This window comes from Podarcis bocagei (assembly GCF_964188305.1).
Source record: "Podarcis bocagei genome assembly, chromosome: 3".
Classification (NCBI taxonomy): Eukaryota; Metazoa; Chordata; class Lepidosauria; order Squamata; family Lacertidae; genus Podarcis; species Podarcis bocagei.
This window is the reverse complement of record NC_138127.1, coordinates 65053931-65073800: the sequence shown is the minus strand read 5'-3', so window position 1 is coordinate 65073800 and position 19870 is coordinate 65053931. Positions and strand designations below refer to the sequence as shown.

At 41.6% G+C, this 19870-nt stretch overlaps 1 protein-coding gene across 1 annotated transcript in view; it reads right to left on the bottom strand.

Moving 5' to 3' along the window:
* The window catches only part of FMN2 (formin 2), a 151390-nt gene that overhangs the window by 46836 nt on the left and 84684 nt on the right, over positions 1 to 19870 (bottom strand). Inside the window, exons 8-10 of the mRNA XM_081188003.1 lie at positions 11114 to 11175; positions 1844 to 1935; positions 1591 to 1720 (exon numbers count right to left, since the gene is read on the bottom strand). Coding sequence (XP_081044129.1) covers positions 1591 to 1720; positions 1844 to 1935; positions 11114 to 11175 — 284 coding nt within the window. The remainder of the gene's footprint in view (positions 1 to 1590; positions 1721 to 1843; positions 1936 to 11113; positions 11176 to 19870) is intronic.

Sequence of the window (19870 nt, the reverse complement as noted above, 5' to 3'; positions counted from 1 at the left end):
ACTGATCTCTTGAGAATAGTAGGGGAGGGTGAAAGAGGACAAACTAAACCTCTTTTTTCTACTCAGACCCTGCACTGGAAGACTGAGAGGAAGTATTAACTCAATTGCCTCAGGTAATGCCCAATGAAAGACTCCTGAAAGAAGGTGGCCTTTTTGATTGATTGATTGATTGATTGATTGGTTGGTTGGTTGGTTGGTTGGTTTGTAGCACCCTCTTCCCCAACCAATCAGAATGAGGGCAAAGGAAGGGCTTTCCTCAGTGATATCGGCACATGGCCAAATCTAATTGATCATGTAGTACCATGACAGTATAATGTTCATTAGCCAGTACCAGACTGGTTGGGATAATGTAATGACTAACCAGGGGGAAATGGCATCAAAGCAGCAGCACCTCAGACTAAAAAGAGACACAAAAAGAGCTACAGCCATAGGGTTTGGAGTGGGAAGTGTTTCAATACACTCAAAAGCATGCATTTCACTCTGAAAATGTTTTGGGGCAGTCAACGCAACCTAGTTTTTTACCCCAGGGAAAGATGGTGGTGAAGCAGTGAGATGAGAGTTAAGGTGAGAGTTTTTACTGCAACAAAACATGTGACTCGTGTATCAGTTTCTACAGCCAGAACAGGCACTGTAACCTTCCAACAGCTTGACTTCAACCACAAAAATGCACTACTACATTGTCTCCCAAGACAGAGAGATGCCAACCAACCAACTTTTAATGCAAGCGACAAATAATCAGGGTTTTTTCAGCTAGAACTCACTGGAAATGAGTTCTGGCATCTCTCAGGTGGGCCCCATTGCCATTATAAGAGAACGAGGGAGGTGTTCATATCCCTTTTTCTAGAAAAATGGCACTGAATATAATAAAATATCAGTTGTACATTGCTGCAAAGAGCTGTTTGACCATACTTTTCCAAACAGAACTTGCTACATTTGTAGAAGAATGTTTAGGAAACGTAGCACAATTTCCATGGGGTCACGAAGAGTCGGACACAACTAAACGACTAAACAACAACAACAACAAAGCACAATTTCATACGTGTCTACTTAACAGTAACTCCCACTGAGTTCAATGGGGATTATTCCTAGATTAAATGGATATAGGATAGCAGCCGTAGATTCTTATTGTAGTTAAGTTTCAAGATGTTTAGCTAATGTCAATGTCACCAAATTACTCCAATCTGATTATTAGAAATTATAACAGAAAGGATGTTTACAAAAATTAACACACACATTAAGAGAAAAAGCCAAATAGTGTTTGTTTAGAAAATGCTAAAGGGAAGGCAGCATCAGTTGCAGACAGAAGAGATTTTGCTTTGGCACAGGAAGAAGGTACATTATTCTCTAGAGGTTGGTGTGCATTGGCTACAGACTTGTGATGTTATATTTCAGCACTGAAAGCCAAATCTTAAGATTTGCTTTGATCTTGAAGCACAATCATAAAATGTTCCATTCAGCAGGACTGCTATCCTTCACATTTAATGAGCAGCTAAAGTAAATAAAACTTTTGAAATATGAGTATTGCTGAACAAGAAAGATTAAATATCAGCAAATCTAGCCCTCACATCACATGGTCCAAAGTTAACCTACCTCACACAGTTTCTGCAACAATTCAAGTTTGCTGTGGATGGAGGAAATGCTTTCAGAAAACGTTGACTGGAACAGGATACAAAAGACTCGTTCTGAGAAGTTGGGAATGAGGGACAGCTCATAAAGAAACCTGCCAAAGTTAATGAAAAGTATTATTTATATCTATTATATGAATTTCACAGGCAAATTGTTCTCCCACAAAGCAGAAGGCAGCATTGTAGCCCAATAGAATGCCCAACCATCGGGTCCTTACTGTTCAGGTTTGTCCAAAGACTTGGCATTTTCCTTTTCTTTACTTGACTTGCCATGTTTTTCTATCTTTTCAAGTTCATCTGATTGTGCTCTCTTTAAAAAAAGACAGACAAAGAGAGGGGGTTTGGAGGGAACATTATGGTTTAAAAGCAGAATACAAATACAAATAAAAGAAATTATATAATGCTCATAACACGTTAATCAATTAAAATCAGTTATGACTCCTCATATTAAGAAATTCAGCTGTTTATATAGATGGTTTCAATGGTTTCAGTGACTTAGTTTACTGAAGAATGTTACATGCAAGAATGTTTGATGCCGAACAAAACTTCTCTAAATGTAATGTTATGACTGTTAAAAGTTTGCAAGAGATCTATTCATCCAAGCATACATAAAGACAACTCATGGTCTTCTTTCTCTCTCTCTCTCTCTCACACACACCCCACACCTTTTGAGTTTTTCATATATTTTCCTGGATCCAATGTCTAGGAAGCACTATTTCTTTTCACTAGTTAGTTGCTTGCACCTAAGGGCAATCTGATCTCCAAAAACACATTTAACAAAGTAAGGCATGATGACCTAAATCAAAGTTTTCAACACTATTGATATATGAGTCAATATTTGTTTTTGGAGGGTGGGGGGAAAGCAATTCTTTAAGTGAGTTATTTATCAATTGGTTCCGAAACCATGGGAGATGAACCGTGAGTAAAATGCTAAACAATTCCCCTTTTACATAAAGATTTGCTTCACTTAAGATGAAACAAACAGAGTCAAAAATCTCATTTCCCTCTAATATTGATGTGACTTTCTATTAGCAGGTTCCACTTTTCAACAGTATTCTGTTCAAAGGAAAGAGCAACAGTTATTTTAGAGGTCAAAGTGTTGTAACAGCAGACGGGTTTTTCCTTAAGTAGCATTACGTTTGTAGTATTTTAACATGAGTATAATACCCATCAAACACTGAAGCTGAAAAAAAACCCCATGTGCCTGTTGTAATACACACACACACACACACACACACACACCCTTTCTATAACAGTGAACACCTGAGTTTTGAGCACTGAGTGCTTGAATACATCCTGAATTGAAGAAGTATATGCAAAAGCAATGTTTGGTATAGATTTTGGGGTTGTATTAATAATTAAATTACATAGCCTACACGAGCTAACAATTGAACATACTACAGAGCTGGGAATAGGAAAGCACAACCAGAATGATGATATCTCACATTATAGTCTAAAAGCAGTATGTTGTGTTAGTCTCGATGGCTCCATCTTTCAGAGAGCATGAGATCACAGAAATGTGACAGTAAAAAAAACAAAACAAAAAACCAATTACTGTATAAATTTCCCACACAGGATTCACAAGCCCTAGAGCTTCCACTCTTCCTATGTCAGTGCCAGTGCCAGAGCCGGTGGCCATCAAAGAGCAGGGCCCAACCACTGGCCAGGGAGGAGAGGGGAGAAAATTAGACATCTTGCCCAGGTCCAGACGCCAATCTGGCTTTAGGTCTGGTCATGGCATTGAAGCTGCCTTGGTTGCCCTGGTTGATGACTTTTATCAGAAGAGAGAGGAGGGGCGTGTAATTTGGCTCATTCACCTTGATCTTGCAGTGGCTTTTGGTACTGCTGACCACAGTTTCCTTCTGGAGCTTCTCTCAGAGAGTTGGGGAAACTGTGCTTTAGTGGGTCCGCTCATATCTCCAGAGCCATTTCACGGACGCTGTCCTGTGGTGTCCCACAGGATTCCATCTCTCTCCCCCCCCCATGCTATTTAACATCTATATGAACCCCCCTGAGAGCCCCCTGGAGTTAAGTGCCATCAATATGTGGATGACACCCAGCTCTGTCTCTGTTTTCAACTGAAACAGAAGAGGCAGTTGAAGTGTTAGGCCAGTGCTTGGAGGCAGTGATGGGTTGCGTGTGGCCCAATAAACTGAAGCTGAATACTGAAAAATCAGAGACGTTTTGTCTTGGAAATGGGAAGATGGCCTGTTCTGGGTGGTAGTGTTCTCTCCTGGAAGAAGCAGCTCCACAGTTTTGGGGTGCTCCTGGATTCAGCGCTGTTGAGGAACAGCAAAACATCTCTGGGCCTTGGGGAGAACACTAACCACACACCATGATGCGTTACCTTTCCACATGCAGGAAGGGTTCGAGGTGGGGGCAGACCGAAGAAGCAACTCCCTATATGTTACTTGATAAGGTGCATTTACACAAAGAGTCATTGCTGACCGTTTAAAAATATTTTAAGTCTTTGGTTTGGTGTATAGTTGCCAACTCTAAGGAGCCCAGACCCCTTCCCCTCCATTTTTTGGGGGCATCCTCCCATTGACCATGTCAAGCCACATCAGCCTCTTTCTCCACTGCATGAGAACGCAGGTAAGGTGCCTGATCGCCCACCCACTTTTCTGTCTCCCGGGCCCCCTCCCTCCTCTCCTCCCCTCCAGAGGCCTTGGCCTGGACCTGGCACCCCACAAGCCCCGCGCCATGGAGGAACTTGGCTGCCACCTGTTAGCATCTGGTCAGGGATAAAAGGGAGTGGTGTGTGATTGGGCCTGCTGTCGTCTCCCAGCAAGCCCCCTGACTCAGCCTCTCATTGTTGGCTCCAGCCTGAACAGGGCTGACTCCCATGCTCAGAGCCCAGCTGCTCGAGCCTTGGAAGCGCCAGGTGAGGGAGGGAGGTGGCAGAGTCTTCCCTGGGGCCAAGAGGCTTCACCCTGGTCTGTGCCTGCTTGGTTTCAGCCTCCCTCCACCCCTCTGTCCTTCTGTTCAAGTTTGTGCCACTGGTCTGGTGAAAGGACCTGGGTTCCAGATCCCTTGAGATCCAGTCTTTGTTAGCCTACAGGCAACATGAGAGAAACAGGAATTACAGAAAAGAGTGAAGTATGCTTTCAGTTCAGTTCCAAAGCCTAGAGCCTCATTAATAACACAGGAAAATCTGCAGTGAAATTTGAGAGATTAGGCCAGGGGTCTGCAACCTGCGGCTCCGGAGACGCATGTGGCTCTTTTACATCTTTGCTGCGGCTCCGGGGCAGATACTAGTGAGGGGAGGAGGCGCATTGTGCACCCGAACACTCCTCACTGTGGCGGGCGCTGTACTGGCTGTGACGTCGCATGGGGGCGGTGCGTGCGTTAGTCACGCACCGTCCTGACGTCACCTTCCCGCCCGCTCTCAGATTGTGGCTCCGGAGATATATTTGTTTTAAATGTTGCAATGGTTTTGTGGCTCCCAGTTGTTTTTTCTTCGGAAACGGGTCCAAGTGGCTCTTTTTGTCTTAAAGGTTGCAGACCCCTGGATTAGGCTTATGGCACATAGGTGCCACTTCAAGTGTGCTGCCCTACCTTCAAAGGCAGCACAAGTGACTAGGTGGGGAAATATGACTCTGCTGCCCTATGTTGCACTGAGCCAACATGTTTCATAGTATCATAGAATTGTGGAGTTGAAAGGGACCCCCATGAGTCAGCAGTGTGGTGCAGCATCAGAAATAACTATTGCTATTCTAGGCTGCATCAACAGAAGTATTGTGTCCAGGTCAAGGGAAGTAATAAAAGGTAAAGGTACCCCTGACCATTAGGTCCAGTCGTGGCCAACTCTGGGGTTGCAGTGCTCATCTCACTTTATTGGCCGAGGGAGCCGGCGTACAGCTTTCGGGTCATGTGGCCAGCATGACTAAGCTGCTTCTGGCGAACCAGTGCAGCACATGGAAACGCTGTTTACCTTCCTGCTGAAGCGGTACCTATTTATCTACTTGCACTTTGACGTCCTTTCGAACTGCTAGGTTGGCAGGAGCAGGGACCAAGCAACGGGAGCTCACCCCGTCGCGGGGTTTCGAACCGCCAACCTTCTGATCGGCAAGTGCTAGGCTCTGTGGTTTAGCGCCACCTGTGTCCCCTAAGGGAAGTAATAGTCCCACTCTATTCTGCCTTCATCAGACTACGCCTGGAATACTGAGTCCATTTCTGGGCACACAGTTGAAGAAGGATATTGATAAGATGGAACGTGTGCAGAGGAGGGCGACCAAAATGATCAAGGGTCTGGAAACCAAGCCTTACGAAGAATGATTGAGGGAATTAGGTATGTTTAGCCTGGAAAAGAGGAGACTGAGAAGAGACATGATAGCCATCTTCAAACATCTAAAGGGCTGTCACATGGAGGATGAAGCAAGCTTTTTCCCCCCTGCTCCAGAGGCTAGGACACAAACCAATGGATTCAAGTTATAAGAAAGCAGATTCAAACTAAACATCAGGAAAAACATTCTGACGGTAAGAGCTTTTCAACAGTGGAACAGACTCCACGAGAAGTGGTTGATTCTCCTTCCTTGAAGGTTTTTAAGTGGAGTTGTAGGGCGATCTGCCATGTATGATCTAGTTGAGATTCAGTAAAATGTTTCTCCTGCTTCTTGGAATATGAGCTAAGTTTTCTGGTACACTATTTGTGGGCTGCGTCAAGTGTCAAGTCTCCAAAGCTAATTTTGGTTATATTTGTCTCTCTTTGTGTGCATGTATATAAAATTGAAGCCAAATTCAGGAAATAAAAAGGACATTCCTATTCCCCTCAAGAGCATTTTGTCAAAGAAAACATTCAACATATTGTTCACATAAAATTTCATTAGCTCCTGATTACACTTGAAACATCTTTGAAACAATACATTGAAATAAATTAAATAGAAAACTGATGGCACAAGCTAATTGTAATATAGTACAGCAAACAAGACACAAGATAATATTCCTGCACAGTTCCCCATCAAATATACTTTAAGCAGGAAAGTAAAACCAATTGGGTGGGAGTCTCCTGAAAGATACTTTTCAGAACTCTCATCTCATAAATCCTTGACTGCTCATAAATATATTGTTCTTCACATATACACATGTATTATGTATTATTAATCACAGCACATCCTTTCATTGGTGGCTGATAACAGACTGTGATGTATGGAGAGGGGGGAATAAGAAAAACCAGAAAGTGTGCAAGAGCCCCTCCTTCCCCAATTGCTACATTAAACACACTTCCCATCATTTTATAACAACAATCTATGATAGTAAGTCCTTGTCTAGGAGAGGAGGAAGTTCCTCATAAACCTGAGGGGGGGGGGAGAGAAGTAACAATTGGGGAGATACAGGGTTCTTTTCCTGGGCCTGGTGTTGTCCAACACCTTTATAAAGAAATTGGATGAAGGAATAGAGGGGATGCTCACCAAATTTGCAGGCACCAAATTGTGACGGGTAGATAATACTTCATAAAATAGAATTAGGATTTGAGAGGACTTGGAGAACAGACTGGAGAACTGAGCCAAAACTAACAAAATAATTTTCAATAGGGACAAATGAACGGTTCTACACTTACATCTTCTCCAACTAGACATGGGTATAAATCTTATAAACAAAACAGCAACCATATACAGTACAAGTCTATACTCCATTTGTTAACAAACAATAAACTTAATTTATATTTCTACTACAGTGGTACCTTGGGTTAGAGACGCTTCAGATTACAGATATCAGGTTACAGACTCCGCTAACCCAGAAATAGTACCTCGGGTTAAGAACTTTGCTTCAGGCTGAGAACAGAAATGGCGCAGCGGCGGCGCAGTGGCAGCGGGAGGCCCCATTAGCTAAAGTGGTGCTTCAGGTTAAGAACAGTTTCAGGTTAAGAACGGACCTCCAGAACGAATTAAGTTCTTAACCGGAGGTACCACTGTATCTCTTGTTGTCTTCTCTATTTATTAACATAGATTAAAAAACAAAAACCACATAATTGGACTTCCTATCATTTCCCGATGTGTATTTTCCTTCTGATGGTGAATATACCTAACATTATTAGCTTATCCTTTGTTTCCTTTCTAATATATTCTTAGAACAGTACTTAACCTTTGACTTATTTCATTTATAATTCATTAATCCAGGGTCAATCAGGGTTCTGCACTTAGGCAGGTATAACTGGTGGCGCAAATGTAAGATGAGGCACACCTGGCTTGACAGAAGTACATGTGAAAAGGAACAAGCTTGACATGAGTCAACAGTGTGATGCAGCAACTCATGGGTCCTTCAGGTATCCACAATCATGTAGCTTCTTAATCTGCTCTTCTCTAGGTTAACTAGAGCCTCTTTAATTAAATGTTACTGTAACAACTTCTTAAGTAACCATTCAGCAAGTACCCAGAGACTGGAGGAGGATGAGGAGAAGAAGGACAAGAGGAAGAGGAAGAGGAAGAGGAAGAGGAAGAGGAAGAGGAAGAATACCCATGGTATTATTATGCTAGTAACTATCCCCAATAACACAGAACAATAAGCCTAAATGAGCTATCTGGGTTTTTCACTGGAAAATAGAAAATGTCTAAGATGTATTCAGTAACTATGCAGTTTAACAAGTCTTTAATTCCTTAGTAAACAGGAATTAAGCCCTCAGGATTGCGGCTTTTGAAATTAGGGTGTGTTTAGACTTGGAGGCTGCCCAAACTTCTTTCACATCTCGAAGGAAAAGCGCCATGCCAAACATATGTAATCAGAAAAAAGTGATTACATTTTGAAGAAAGATCATAAAACAAATGCTCCCATATGTTTCAGAGATCAAATAAAATGTCTGAGAACTAGTACCGCAGTGTTTTAACTGTACAGTAAAAAGAATGTTCAGATGTGACAATTAATGAACGCAGTGTATGAAAAGTAACAGGAAAGGTTGTGCAAGTTAATAAAAGATTTGGAAATATGGAGCAGTAAAACGGGGGCAATTCTTTAAAGGCTTCAGCAGAAAAAGAATCCTCCTTGTTCTGGAGGGAAAGCTGGGGGTGAAAGAGAAAACTCCCTCTTTGTGGAGGAGTTAAACTAAGAGAAGAATTATTTGAGACGCTATATTTTTAGCAGAAAATGTAGGTGAGATGGCGCCAGCTGCAGATCAGAGTTCCAGTTAGGCCCACTTTTCCAGCAGTGATATCCACAGCAGTAGCTTCCTTGGCAAGCTCCTCTTGTCTTCTCCTCCATACAGCAAGAGCAGTAGCAACTCATAAATCCAGGGAAGATGTCAACATTTCCCTAGGCTCTCAAGGCAGTAGACCCCAAGGACAAGAGCAAAGCAGTGGTGTTTCCTCCCCCCACTTTTCTGAAAAAGTTTAAGATTAAGAGACTCGCCAAGAAGATTATTTTCACTCCAGCTTGTTCTTTCTTTTATGTTTAATAGACAAAGCAGCACAAGCCTCTATGAATATTTTCGCCATAGTAGCCTGAACAGGTCCTTTCAACAGCTTCATTGCTACTTCCCTGATTAAGAGCTAGTGTCACCATCAAAGCAAGGCTAAAAAGCATAAATAGCGGGTCAGGTATTTATATTACGTTTCTACTCTACATGCATCTCTTTCTTGCTGTTTGGCACAATTAAGGGTGATAGTGATAAGCTATTAAGCCATTTTACAGTGAGTGCCCTCCCCTTATTTACCCTGTCATCCTTTGATATTATCAGATGAGCTATCTTAAACCCCCACTATGTCACAAGAAACAACAACAACCACCTGCCATTCACCTTATGGTCCCCAGAGTGGGTTACAGCCATTAAAACTCAATGTTAAAAACAATCACAAAAATAAAGTTGAACTAAAATATGCATCATAGATGTAAAAACAAAACAAAAAACAGGATAAAGTTGTATGCCTTCAGCATTGGCCCAAAGGTATATAATGAAGATGTCAGATGGACCTCTATGGGGAGTTCCACAGCTTAGGGTCTGCCACAGAGAATGTCCTCTCCTGGGGCACCACTCCCACCTAGCTCTGAGCTTCTAAGAATGGTGGAATAACCAAGAGGGCTCCCTCTACCCATCTCAACATCCAGGGTGCACATGCATATAAAAAACCTTTTCGGTAATGGCCCCAGGAAGAAGAAGAAGAAGAGTTTGGATTTGATATCCCGCCTTTCACTCCCCTTCAGGAGTCTCAAAGCGGCTAACAATCTCCTTTCCCTTCCTCCCCCACAACAAACACTCTGTGAGGTGAGTGGGGCTGAGAGACTTCAAAGAAGTGTGACTGGCCCAAGGTCACCCAGCTGCTGCAGGTGGAGGAGCGGAGACGCGAACCCGGTTCCCCAGATTACGAGACTACCGCTCTTAACCACTACACCACACTGGCTCGCCTAATGGAATTTATCCACTTCTTGAAAACATTAGAATATATCCTTTTTTTTTACACATGCTTTCATTCACATTTAGTAACTAATAGACAGCCATGCTCAGCAACTAATTTTTAACAGGGACTGTACTTTTAAAGACAATATGTATTGTTGTAAGCTTGCAGAGAGAATCAGGGCTGCTGGAATTCCATTGGTGGCCCTGGAAAGAATTTATTTTGCTAGGAACAATGACTAGGAAAGAGGGATTCCACAGGAAGGTCGAAAACACTTTTGGCACAAGAGCATGCTCTTCTCTTCTCCTTCCCCTCCAGAAAGCAAGTTTGGACTATAAGCTGACATAATTTGGGGGCTGAAGTCTGAGTTTAGGCATTGGGGTAGGGAATCCATTTAAAAATATGTTTAAGTTGCTCTTCCAAACCACTTGAAGTGTGTGTGTGGGGGGGAGCATATATTGGTGTACTGTACTTTAGCTTTCCATTTCAGCTTGGATGCTCCTTGGATTTTCTTTAATTTTAGGTAGAAATAATATCATTTATGAACAGACAGTTTTGTGGCTTTAAAGTGAAATCAGATCAGTAGATACATGGAGGGAAAATGATGTAGACTATAGCAATTAAATAAAGTGAGAAAAGTGAATACAGAAAGAAAATGGATTTTAAAATAATTATTTTAAATATACTCATGTTAGGCGAAAGATAAGATTGAGTGCCAGCCAATCCATGACCTTACAGTATATTAATGTGTGTTAATACTGGCTTTTATTACATGCTAAGAATGATTAAAATGTAAAACAGCTATTTCATAATAAAACCAGCAGCTGACTATTAAAAATGCACCAAAGAGATCTGGCATATGTCCTCTGACTAACTTTTTGATGTGTAGGAACATAATTTTTCCACTGTGCTTTCCTATTATGCTAGACTACATGTCTTAGTCTACTAATTTGTAATGTCCTGTCTTTGAGGGGTTACACAATTTCCCAGACCTTTTAATTTCTGCATGGGGTTTTCCATTTGATTTGAACCAGGAAACTGTTCTATTATAGCAACACTCCCATAGCCACAACATAATGGCTTTGCCCTGGTTTTCAGGCAATCAAAAAGTGCTAATAATACAATGAGTATATATTCATGATATATATTTGTCTTGTTACTCACATTCTCATAAAGGGCTTGAAGAGTCTCTAAATCAACCACAGAGTTATCCAAGTTCACAACAGCTGTGAATAAGAGAGACAAAAGTGGAAAAGGATTACATGTCAATATGATAATCCATCAGTGAAGAAAAGACTAAGCACAATAGTTTTTTATGACCCACTGGTCATACAGCTTAACGGCTTAAAGTTTATTAATGCTTTTGAAAAGTGCTGTGTTAAAGATTGTGGACAAGGAACCTGGTGGAGCCAGGTGTCAAATGTTAAGAAATTCATGCCCCCGTCCCCCTACAAGACACACATAGGATCCCATGAGTACGGCAAAAGTCAAAGATCAGAGATAAGCTTTACATCAGAGTTTCATGGTCCGACTAAAAGCATTATAGAAAATCGCAAGTCTGTTACAGCCACACACACACACACACACACACACACACACACACACACACACACACACGACCTGTCACTGGTTGGGTTTCACTCTTAAACTGATTAATCCATAGATCAACCAGTGACCTTCAAGACACCTGACAAGGGTTAAATCTTCTATACTCTAAAGCCAAAGATTTCATACAGATATAAAACTATGCTTTTCTGGTCCTGAAGTAATCTATGTTTTGCCACAGATATCCATTACTGTTCTTTTCGTGTGAAAACAAATGTAGTTAGCCATTACACAAACAGCAATTTCAATCAACCCAACTTCAAAAGGAGAAAATGATGATTATGATTAACAAAGACACCAAGAAGGAAAGTTAAGATAATTCAACAATAGCAAAGATATGAAAATTCATATTTATGCTAGCAGGATGTATTGCTATATTGAATGATTTAAAAGCTTGTCATGGTGCTTACTTCAAAAAACATTTTTAAAAGAAGACAAATTTTGTTTGTAATACACTGAGTTCGCAAATGAGAAAAGCGGCTCAGACTTCCAGCAGACAGGATGATTTGTGGCCCAGAGGTGGGCAATATAAAGTAGACTCTTGACCCTCATCCATCTAGGCTGGTTACATTAAGCCAGAACTGGCTGCCCACGTTTGTGTGATAACTGTGGAGGTTGTGGTGTTTGAACTTTGTGAAAGAAAGGCTCACTTGCTTTAGATTTTCAGGTGGAGAGCTACTGCCCTCTTTCAAATTCTTCCCATTTGGTTACAGTTTGGTTACAGTTGCTCAGGTTCATAGTTGCATCTTTTTGTTGAATTTCAGGGTGTGCTTGTGGAATGGAACTGCTTGGATAGCCCTGTCTTATACCCTCATTTAGGAGATAAAAAAGTGGACCTTGTTGATTCTCTTACTCAAATTTAAGCATGACCAAAAAGGAAAAAAAAAAGGGGGGGGAGGAAAAGCATCAACAAAAAAGGGAGCACAGATAAAATCGGGCATATGACCACCCTACTTCCAATCCGATCTCAAAATTATTTCAGGTATGTGTTCTGCTCCATTGGATTAACACTGTGTAGGGATATGACTAGGGTCCTTTTTGCCACCAGTACTCTTATTTTTATTTTTATTAAAATCTGATTAAAGAAATAGCAGGTTTGAGCTTTCTGACAGATGAAAAGGCAGGAGTTTTATGGAAAACTACAATGGTATCTAATTTTCACCTTTCACCCATTTAGTTTTCCTTGTGCTTTCTATTTTGTGTGTGTGTGTGTGTGTGTGTGTGTGTGTGTATGCAAAAAGGAGAAATAATGAAGGAAGAGTAAGCAACAGTTGTGGGAGGTCAGGCAGGTGAAAGCTCAGGCTTTCAAGAGAGGTTTTTTAAAAATGTAAAAGATTTCTTTGGCTATGCACAAAGCAAGAAGAACAAGCAAGTGGAGCAGAGAAATGCTATTGGGTGACAGAGAGAAGGCAGAATTGCTCAATACCTACTTTGCCTCTGTCTTCACACAAAAGGAAAGCAGTGTGCAACCGGGTGATAACAGAATAAATGATGCAAGGAGTGAGTTGAAGCCCAAGATAGGAAAAGATGTAGTAAGGCAACCCCTAGCTACTTTAAATGAATTCAAATCTCCAGGGCCTGATGAGCTGCACCCAAGGGTACTAAAGGAGCTTGTGGGTGTAATATCAGAGCCTCTGTCTACAATCTTTGAGAATTCTTGGAGAACAGGTGACGTCCCTGCAGACTGAAAGCAGGCAAATGTTGTCCCCAACTTCAAAAAGGGGGGAAAGAAGAAGACCCAGGTAACGGTTGACTAGTGAGCTTGACATCAATAGCAGGAAAGGTTCTAGTACAGATAATTAAACAGTCAATCTGTGAGCACTTAGAAAAGGATGCTATGATTACTAAGACCATGAGTTTCTTAAAAAAAGAAAGTAAAGAAAGAAAGAAAGTAATAACATCCCGTTTCTTTTTTTGATATGAGCTAGAAGCAGTGCTATTTTTCTAGAAAAAGAGGTGCTGGAATTTACCATGAATGCATCCGTTGTTCTCTTACAATGGCAATGGCACCCACCTGAGAGGTGGTGAGTTCTGGCTGAAAAATAATCCCAGTTACAAACTTGGTGGATCAAGGGAATGCTGTGGACATAGTTTATCGTGATTTCAGCAATGCTTTTGAGAAAGGTTCCCCATAATATTCTTGCAGAGCAGCTGGTAAAATGTGGATGGGTGAGGTAACTGCAAGGTGGATTTGTAGCTGGTTGACTGACCGAACCGAAAGACTGCTCACTAATTGTTCCTCATGAACTTGGAGAAAAGTGACAAGTTGGATGCCACAGGGTTTTGTCCTGGGCCCATTGTTGTTCAACATCTTTATAAACGATTTGGATGAAGGCATTGAGGGGGTGTTCATCAAAATTTGCAGATGATACCAAACTGGGAGGGGTAGCCAATGCTGCTGAAGACAGAATCAGGATTCAATGTGGCACTAATCGATTGGAGAACTGGGCTCAAACTGAACAGAATGAACTTCAATGGGGACAAATGTAAGCTTCTACATTTTGGCAGGAATAATTAGTTGCACAAATATCAGGTGAGGGACACCTGGATTGCCAGTACTACATGTAAAAAGAATCTAGGGGTCTTCGCAGAACACAAACTGAACATGAGTCAACAGTGTGATGCAGCAGCAAAAAAGACTAATGCTATTCTAGGTTGCATTAACAGAAGTATAGTGTCCAGATCAAGGGAAAGCATAGTCCCACTCTGTTCCACCTCTGTCAGACCACACCTAGAGTACTGTGTCCAAGTTCAGAGCACCACAAGTTAAGAAGGATATTGGCAAGCTGCAATGTGATTAAGGGTCTGGAAACCGAGCCTTATGCGGAACAGTTGAGGGAATGGGGTATGTTCAACCTGGTAAAGAGGGGCCTGAGAGGAGATGTGATTCCCATCTTCAAATATTTAAAGGACTGCCACACAGAGGATGCAGCAAGCTTGTTTTATGCTGATGTGGAAGCAACAGCTTCATATTAAAAGAAAGTAGATTCCGATTAAACGTCAGGAAGAACGTGCTGAGAGTAAGAGTTGCTCAACAGTGGAACAGACTCCCATGAGAGGTGCTGGATTCTCCTTCCTTGGAAGTTTTTAAGCAGAGGTTAGATGGCCACCAGTTGTGTATGAGCTAGTTGAGATTCATGCATAGCAGTGGTTTGGACTAGATGACCCTCTGGGTCCCTTTCAACTTGACTATACTGTGAATCTATATACTTTTTAGGTAAAATGTGACCAGGAAAGCACCCTAACTAGCATTTCCACTGGCTATTCCTGACAGAATACTGACAGCAGATTACATTATCCTGTATAAATCAGTACCCTTCACTGTTGCTAAATGATTCTGTGTATAAACCTCAAGATTAGAGACAATATAATTCATGCTCATTTGTTTCTCATTGCTGTAAAGCATTCAGTGATAAAATGCAGTGTCTGGGACTCATCACATTTCCCCCCTACAGGTCTGAAACATAATTTTAGTTACAGTATAATAAAAGAATATATAAATAAGGAAACGTTGATGTTGATTGCACTGAGCAGGGTCCAGTGTGTATGTAGAGATTGGAGGAAAGAATTTTAGCAGATGAAAAGAACATTCATTCATTTTGGAATGTACTAACTTCCTAAGACAATCAAGTTTTTCTTTTAGCTTTCTTTCAAACCTTTGTTTTGTTTTACTCCTTCCCTTTTCTAATTTTTGCCTGCATGGAGTATTTTAAAAGTTACCTGGCTATAACTTTTTTCTTTCTTTCCATTGCCTTTCTTTGTGAAGGTCATGCTGGTTCAAGAAATAAATAAATCCAAAACCAAACACATAAACATTAAATTATTTAGATGGGAGTAAATTAAAAGTCTCACAAAACCACCACAAAAAACCTTTCAGCATTTCTCATTTTAATATGAACTTAGTTGTGGTTCGAGGAACCGATCCCCGCATAGTGGAATGAAAACACAAGGACACGTGATATAAGGTTAATGGGCAAGAAAAGGCCACAATTTTATTGATTACAGCAAGTGAAAAGGTATTGGTTTAGGCACTGGATTATGTCATCTGACTCCACCCACTCGGAGAGGGGTGAGTCTAAAACAGGGGGGTTTATTCACCAGTAGGTGGAGCCTGTTGATGCTAATCCAACTATAAGCTCTCCCCTGATGTCACCGAGGGTCGTGCTATGGCCTCCCGCCACGTAGGCATCGGACAGAATACACGACCACCGGATTCCTTTAACGGAATACCCAAAATTGAAGGCGTAGGCGATGGCCACACCTAGCCCTTCCACACACCACAACACATTATTCCAATGCCTAACCTACCCACCAATACCACAAAAGTTGTGACGATTGCTACAAGGTATGCGAAAAAACCAAAAAGCCTAATGCCAAATGGAAAAATTCCTACCAGGCCCCCCGGACAACCAGGGCGACCAACCTAAGGTCCATAGCAAGGCCAAAAGAAAGCTGAGACCCTGAGCTCTAAGGGAGTGGAGGGTGGGTGACTCGCGACGGTCCAACGAAGAGAGAGGCCGGGAGGCTGGCGCGGCAGCAATTTACGCTGCCGTACACGCCCCCTCGAAGGTACCTGGTTGGGTGCCTGTCAGTGGGCATGGGCGCCAGCCAGGTGAGTGGGAGGCAGGGGGCTAATGCCCCCTGCTTGAGGCGGAGTCTGGCCCCGACCACAACCACTCCCCTCTTTGCAGGAGGAGAGTCTTTCTTGCCACTAGAAACCAACCTCTAAAAAATGGTACCAAATGCTGAGGGACATTCTCAGTCCACATTTTATACTGATGAGAGTTGGAATCTGCAACATCTGGAGGGTCACAGATTGCTCATGCCTTGCAAAAGCAGACCAAAGTAGCTAATCAATCCAGAACTTTCAATGATGGTCTCAACACACTGAGACTACAGGTATTAGGTGAAATGGGCTAAACACAAGAGAGGAGAGGAATATAACTAGTACCAGTCAGCATAAAAAACTGGGATGGAGGAGGAGGAGAGAAGACCTAGGCATCATATGACACACTCATTTTCTATCTTGAAGGAGAAGAGATTATGTGTACTTTAATCACAACCCATTCTTCTAGATGAAAAAAGACTTTTCGCTCATTTCAGTGATATTAACAAGATCCATCCCACTGCATAGACAACACTGACCATAATAATGAATCCTGTGGAAGTCAAAGGGATTTAAGCATATCCAGCATTCAAGGGTGGCTCGCTGAAAAGTACCAGTTGCTTGATAGAGTCCCTAATCACAGGTTTTTAAAAAAAAACACAATTGTGTTCAGAATAAGAAATGTAAAGTTATTGGATAAAAATATGCTTTCCCAAATATTCAAACGGCAGACAAATGCCTTTAGAAGCAGCCTATGCTCTAAATACAGGATGTGCACTTGTATAAAAATATTCTGTTTTTAAAGTGCTTCTGCATTCTTTTAGCTGTTTGTCTTGGGTTTCCCCCTCTCAAATGTGCTAATTTTTGTGTTTCAAAATACATGACAGCTTCTCTTCTAATTTTTCAAGTTATTAAGATTACCTAAGAATTACTTAGAGAGCAACATAACACTTTTGATTGAATTCTTTTATGAGATAAGAAAATGTATGGCAAACACAGTGGTGCCAGGCCTGTGTATTTTCAACAGCACAGGTATGCAGGAGAGTGCATATATTTCAGAGAGCTGCTTATAAGTTAGCTTATAAGGACACCATAAACATGGTTCTCTGCTTTCATGAAAATAGCTTAATCTAGAAATAGCCTTTAAAAAAATAGCATTAAAAAAACTATACAGAAATTCAGGTCTGTGGAGGGAAAGAACCTGGATTGTTCAAACATTCATAGCCAGTGTGTGCAGGCCTTGACAAAGGTAAATGATGGCTGACAAATTTCTAACCCAAAAAGCAAAACTAAAATAAAATGACTAATTCTTATTTATTTCTACACTTTAAATTATGTACTATCATGGTTTTTTTTTTCCTTTAAAGAGAGATTATATGAACACGAACACCACCCTTCTCTGCAGATAAGAGACATTTAATTCCACCCGCAACATAGACTGTCCTAACACCCGATATATATTACAGATAGGTAGCCGTGTTGGTCTGCCATAGTCAAAATAAAAAAATTCCTTCCTGTAGCACCTTAAAGACCAACTATATATATATTGACACTGCTGCTTCTCTTGCCTGCCATGCACCTAAACTTGTGGCCGTGTTGATGTGGGGGCAGGTGAACAAATAACTGAAAATGTATTTCCAGCTGAAGTGACTCTTCATGCTCTCTTTCTCCATATTTTGGAAATGTGGTCTACATTTTATTTAAAAATAGTATAAATGGCACAACTGTGGCTTGAGGCTTTGGCACGCACAGTTCAAAAATTAAGCTCGCCATCTGTCTCCAGAGTGTGCTGTGAAGGTGAGGGGGGCGGGCGCAGGGGTTGACTGGATCCTGGAAACAGTCAACGCATCACTTAGCCAGAGAGTGGTTCCCACTTGTCTAAACAAGGTGGTGGTGGTCGAGCGACTATTAAATTAAATAGTTCTATTAAATTTAGTCATCACTTTTTACCCCCAAAAAAGTCTCAAAGTGACATGCAAAATATCATATTTCCTTGAATCTAATGCTCACCTTTTTGGGCCAAATTACATTGCGAAATTAAGGTATGTACTAGATTCGATGGCACATTCTCCAGCAAATACTTTTTTTGTTTGTTTCAAGGTTCTGAAAATTGAGGTGAGCATTAGATTCGATGGCACATTACTCAAGTAAATACGGTACAGAAGTACCCTAAAATGTCCAAAATTATTGTTATTAATTATTAGTTATATTATTAATAATAATTATTAATAAAAGTGTTCATCCCCCAGAAATTAACAACAGAAAAAAATCTCCTGCCCCACTACAAAAATAAAAGGCCCCAAATCAAACCACATCATTATTTCAATACTTGGGGAAAACAAGAATATTCTCTTTTTTGGGCTCCAACAAACTGACAATGCCACAGGAGAGCATTCCACAGCTGAGGGGATGCTACTGCAATGGCACATTCTCTTGTTACCACTCCGCATCATCAAGGCACATGCAGAAGGGCCTCTTATGATCATAAGGCAGGTTTGTATTGGGAGAGAAGGTCTTTGAAGTATTGGAGTCCTGTGCTTTATAGTTTAAAACTAGCACTTTGAATGTGGCCTACAATCTAATTGGCCATTCATCTAACAACTATCTTTGGACCCAGAATGAGATTACTAGCGCCTGGTCACAAATTCCCCCTTTTTGGTCTAGGTGCTCAAAAGGATAGTGGTTGGTCAGCTGCAGACCCTCTTGGAAGAGACTGGTTATCAGCACCCATTCCAGTCTTGCTTTAGGCCCTGTTTTGAAACTGAAGCAGCTTTGGTCACCGTGATGGATTACCTTTTTCTAAGAGAGAGACATGGGAAGTTGATTCTCATGGATCTCTCAACTGCTTTTGATACCATTTGGCCATGATATCTTACTGAATTGGCTCTGTGGGCTGGGAGTTAGAAGCAGAATGTTATGTTGGTTCTCTTCTTACCAATGGATATGGTTCCGTAGGGTAGCACTGAGGAACTTGTGCTCAACTTCATGATCCATAGAGTCATTCACGGTTCTACCTTGTCCTCGTGCTATTTAACATCCACATGAAGCTGCTGCGTGAGAGGTCAATGGATATTTGGAGTGGGGTATCATCAGTGTGCTGACAACCACCTCTTCTTGTCATCTAAGTCAAATGAGGCTGTGCAAGTTCTGAAACATTGTCTAGACACTTTAATGAGCTGGATGAGAGCCAATAAACTGAGATGAAATCCTGATAAGACAGTGACACTGTGGTTCAGTGGCTCTAGAGCAGCGGTTCTCAACCTGTGGGTCCGCAGATGTTGTTGGACTACAACTCGCATCATCCTTGAGCTCTGGCCTTGCTAGCTAGGGGTGATGGGAGTTGTAGTTCAACAACATCTGGGGACCCACAGGTTGATAAAGGCTGCTCTAGAGTCTAGGAATTATATACTCTACCTGCCATTTATGGGCTTGCACTCCCTGTAAAGAAGAAGGTTCTTGGTCTGGGGGCACTACTTGATCCAAGTTGATCCATTGACACTTGAGTCAATGGAGGCTCAAGTGCCCCTGGTAGCACAGAGTGCTTTTGGCCAGGTATGGCCACTCCTGAACAGAGACTGATTGGCCACAGTAATCCATGACCTGATAACCTCCTGACTGGATTGCTGTAGTACACTGTACGTAGGACTGCCCTTTAAGATTAACTTGTAAGCTGCAGCTTACATTTCCATTCAGAATTCAAGGTACTGGTG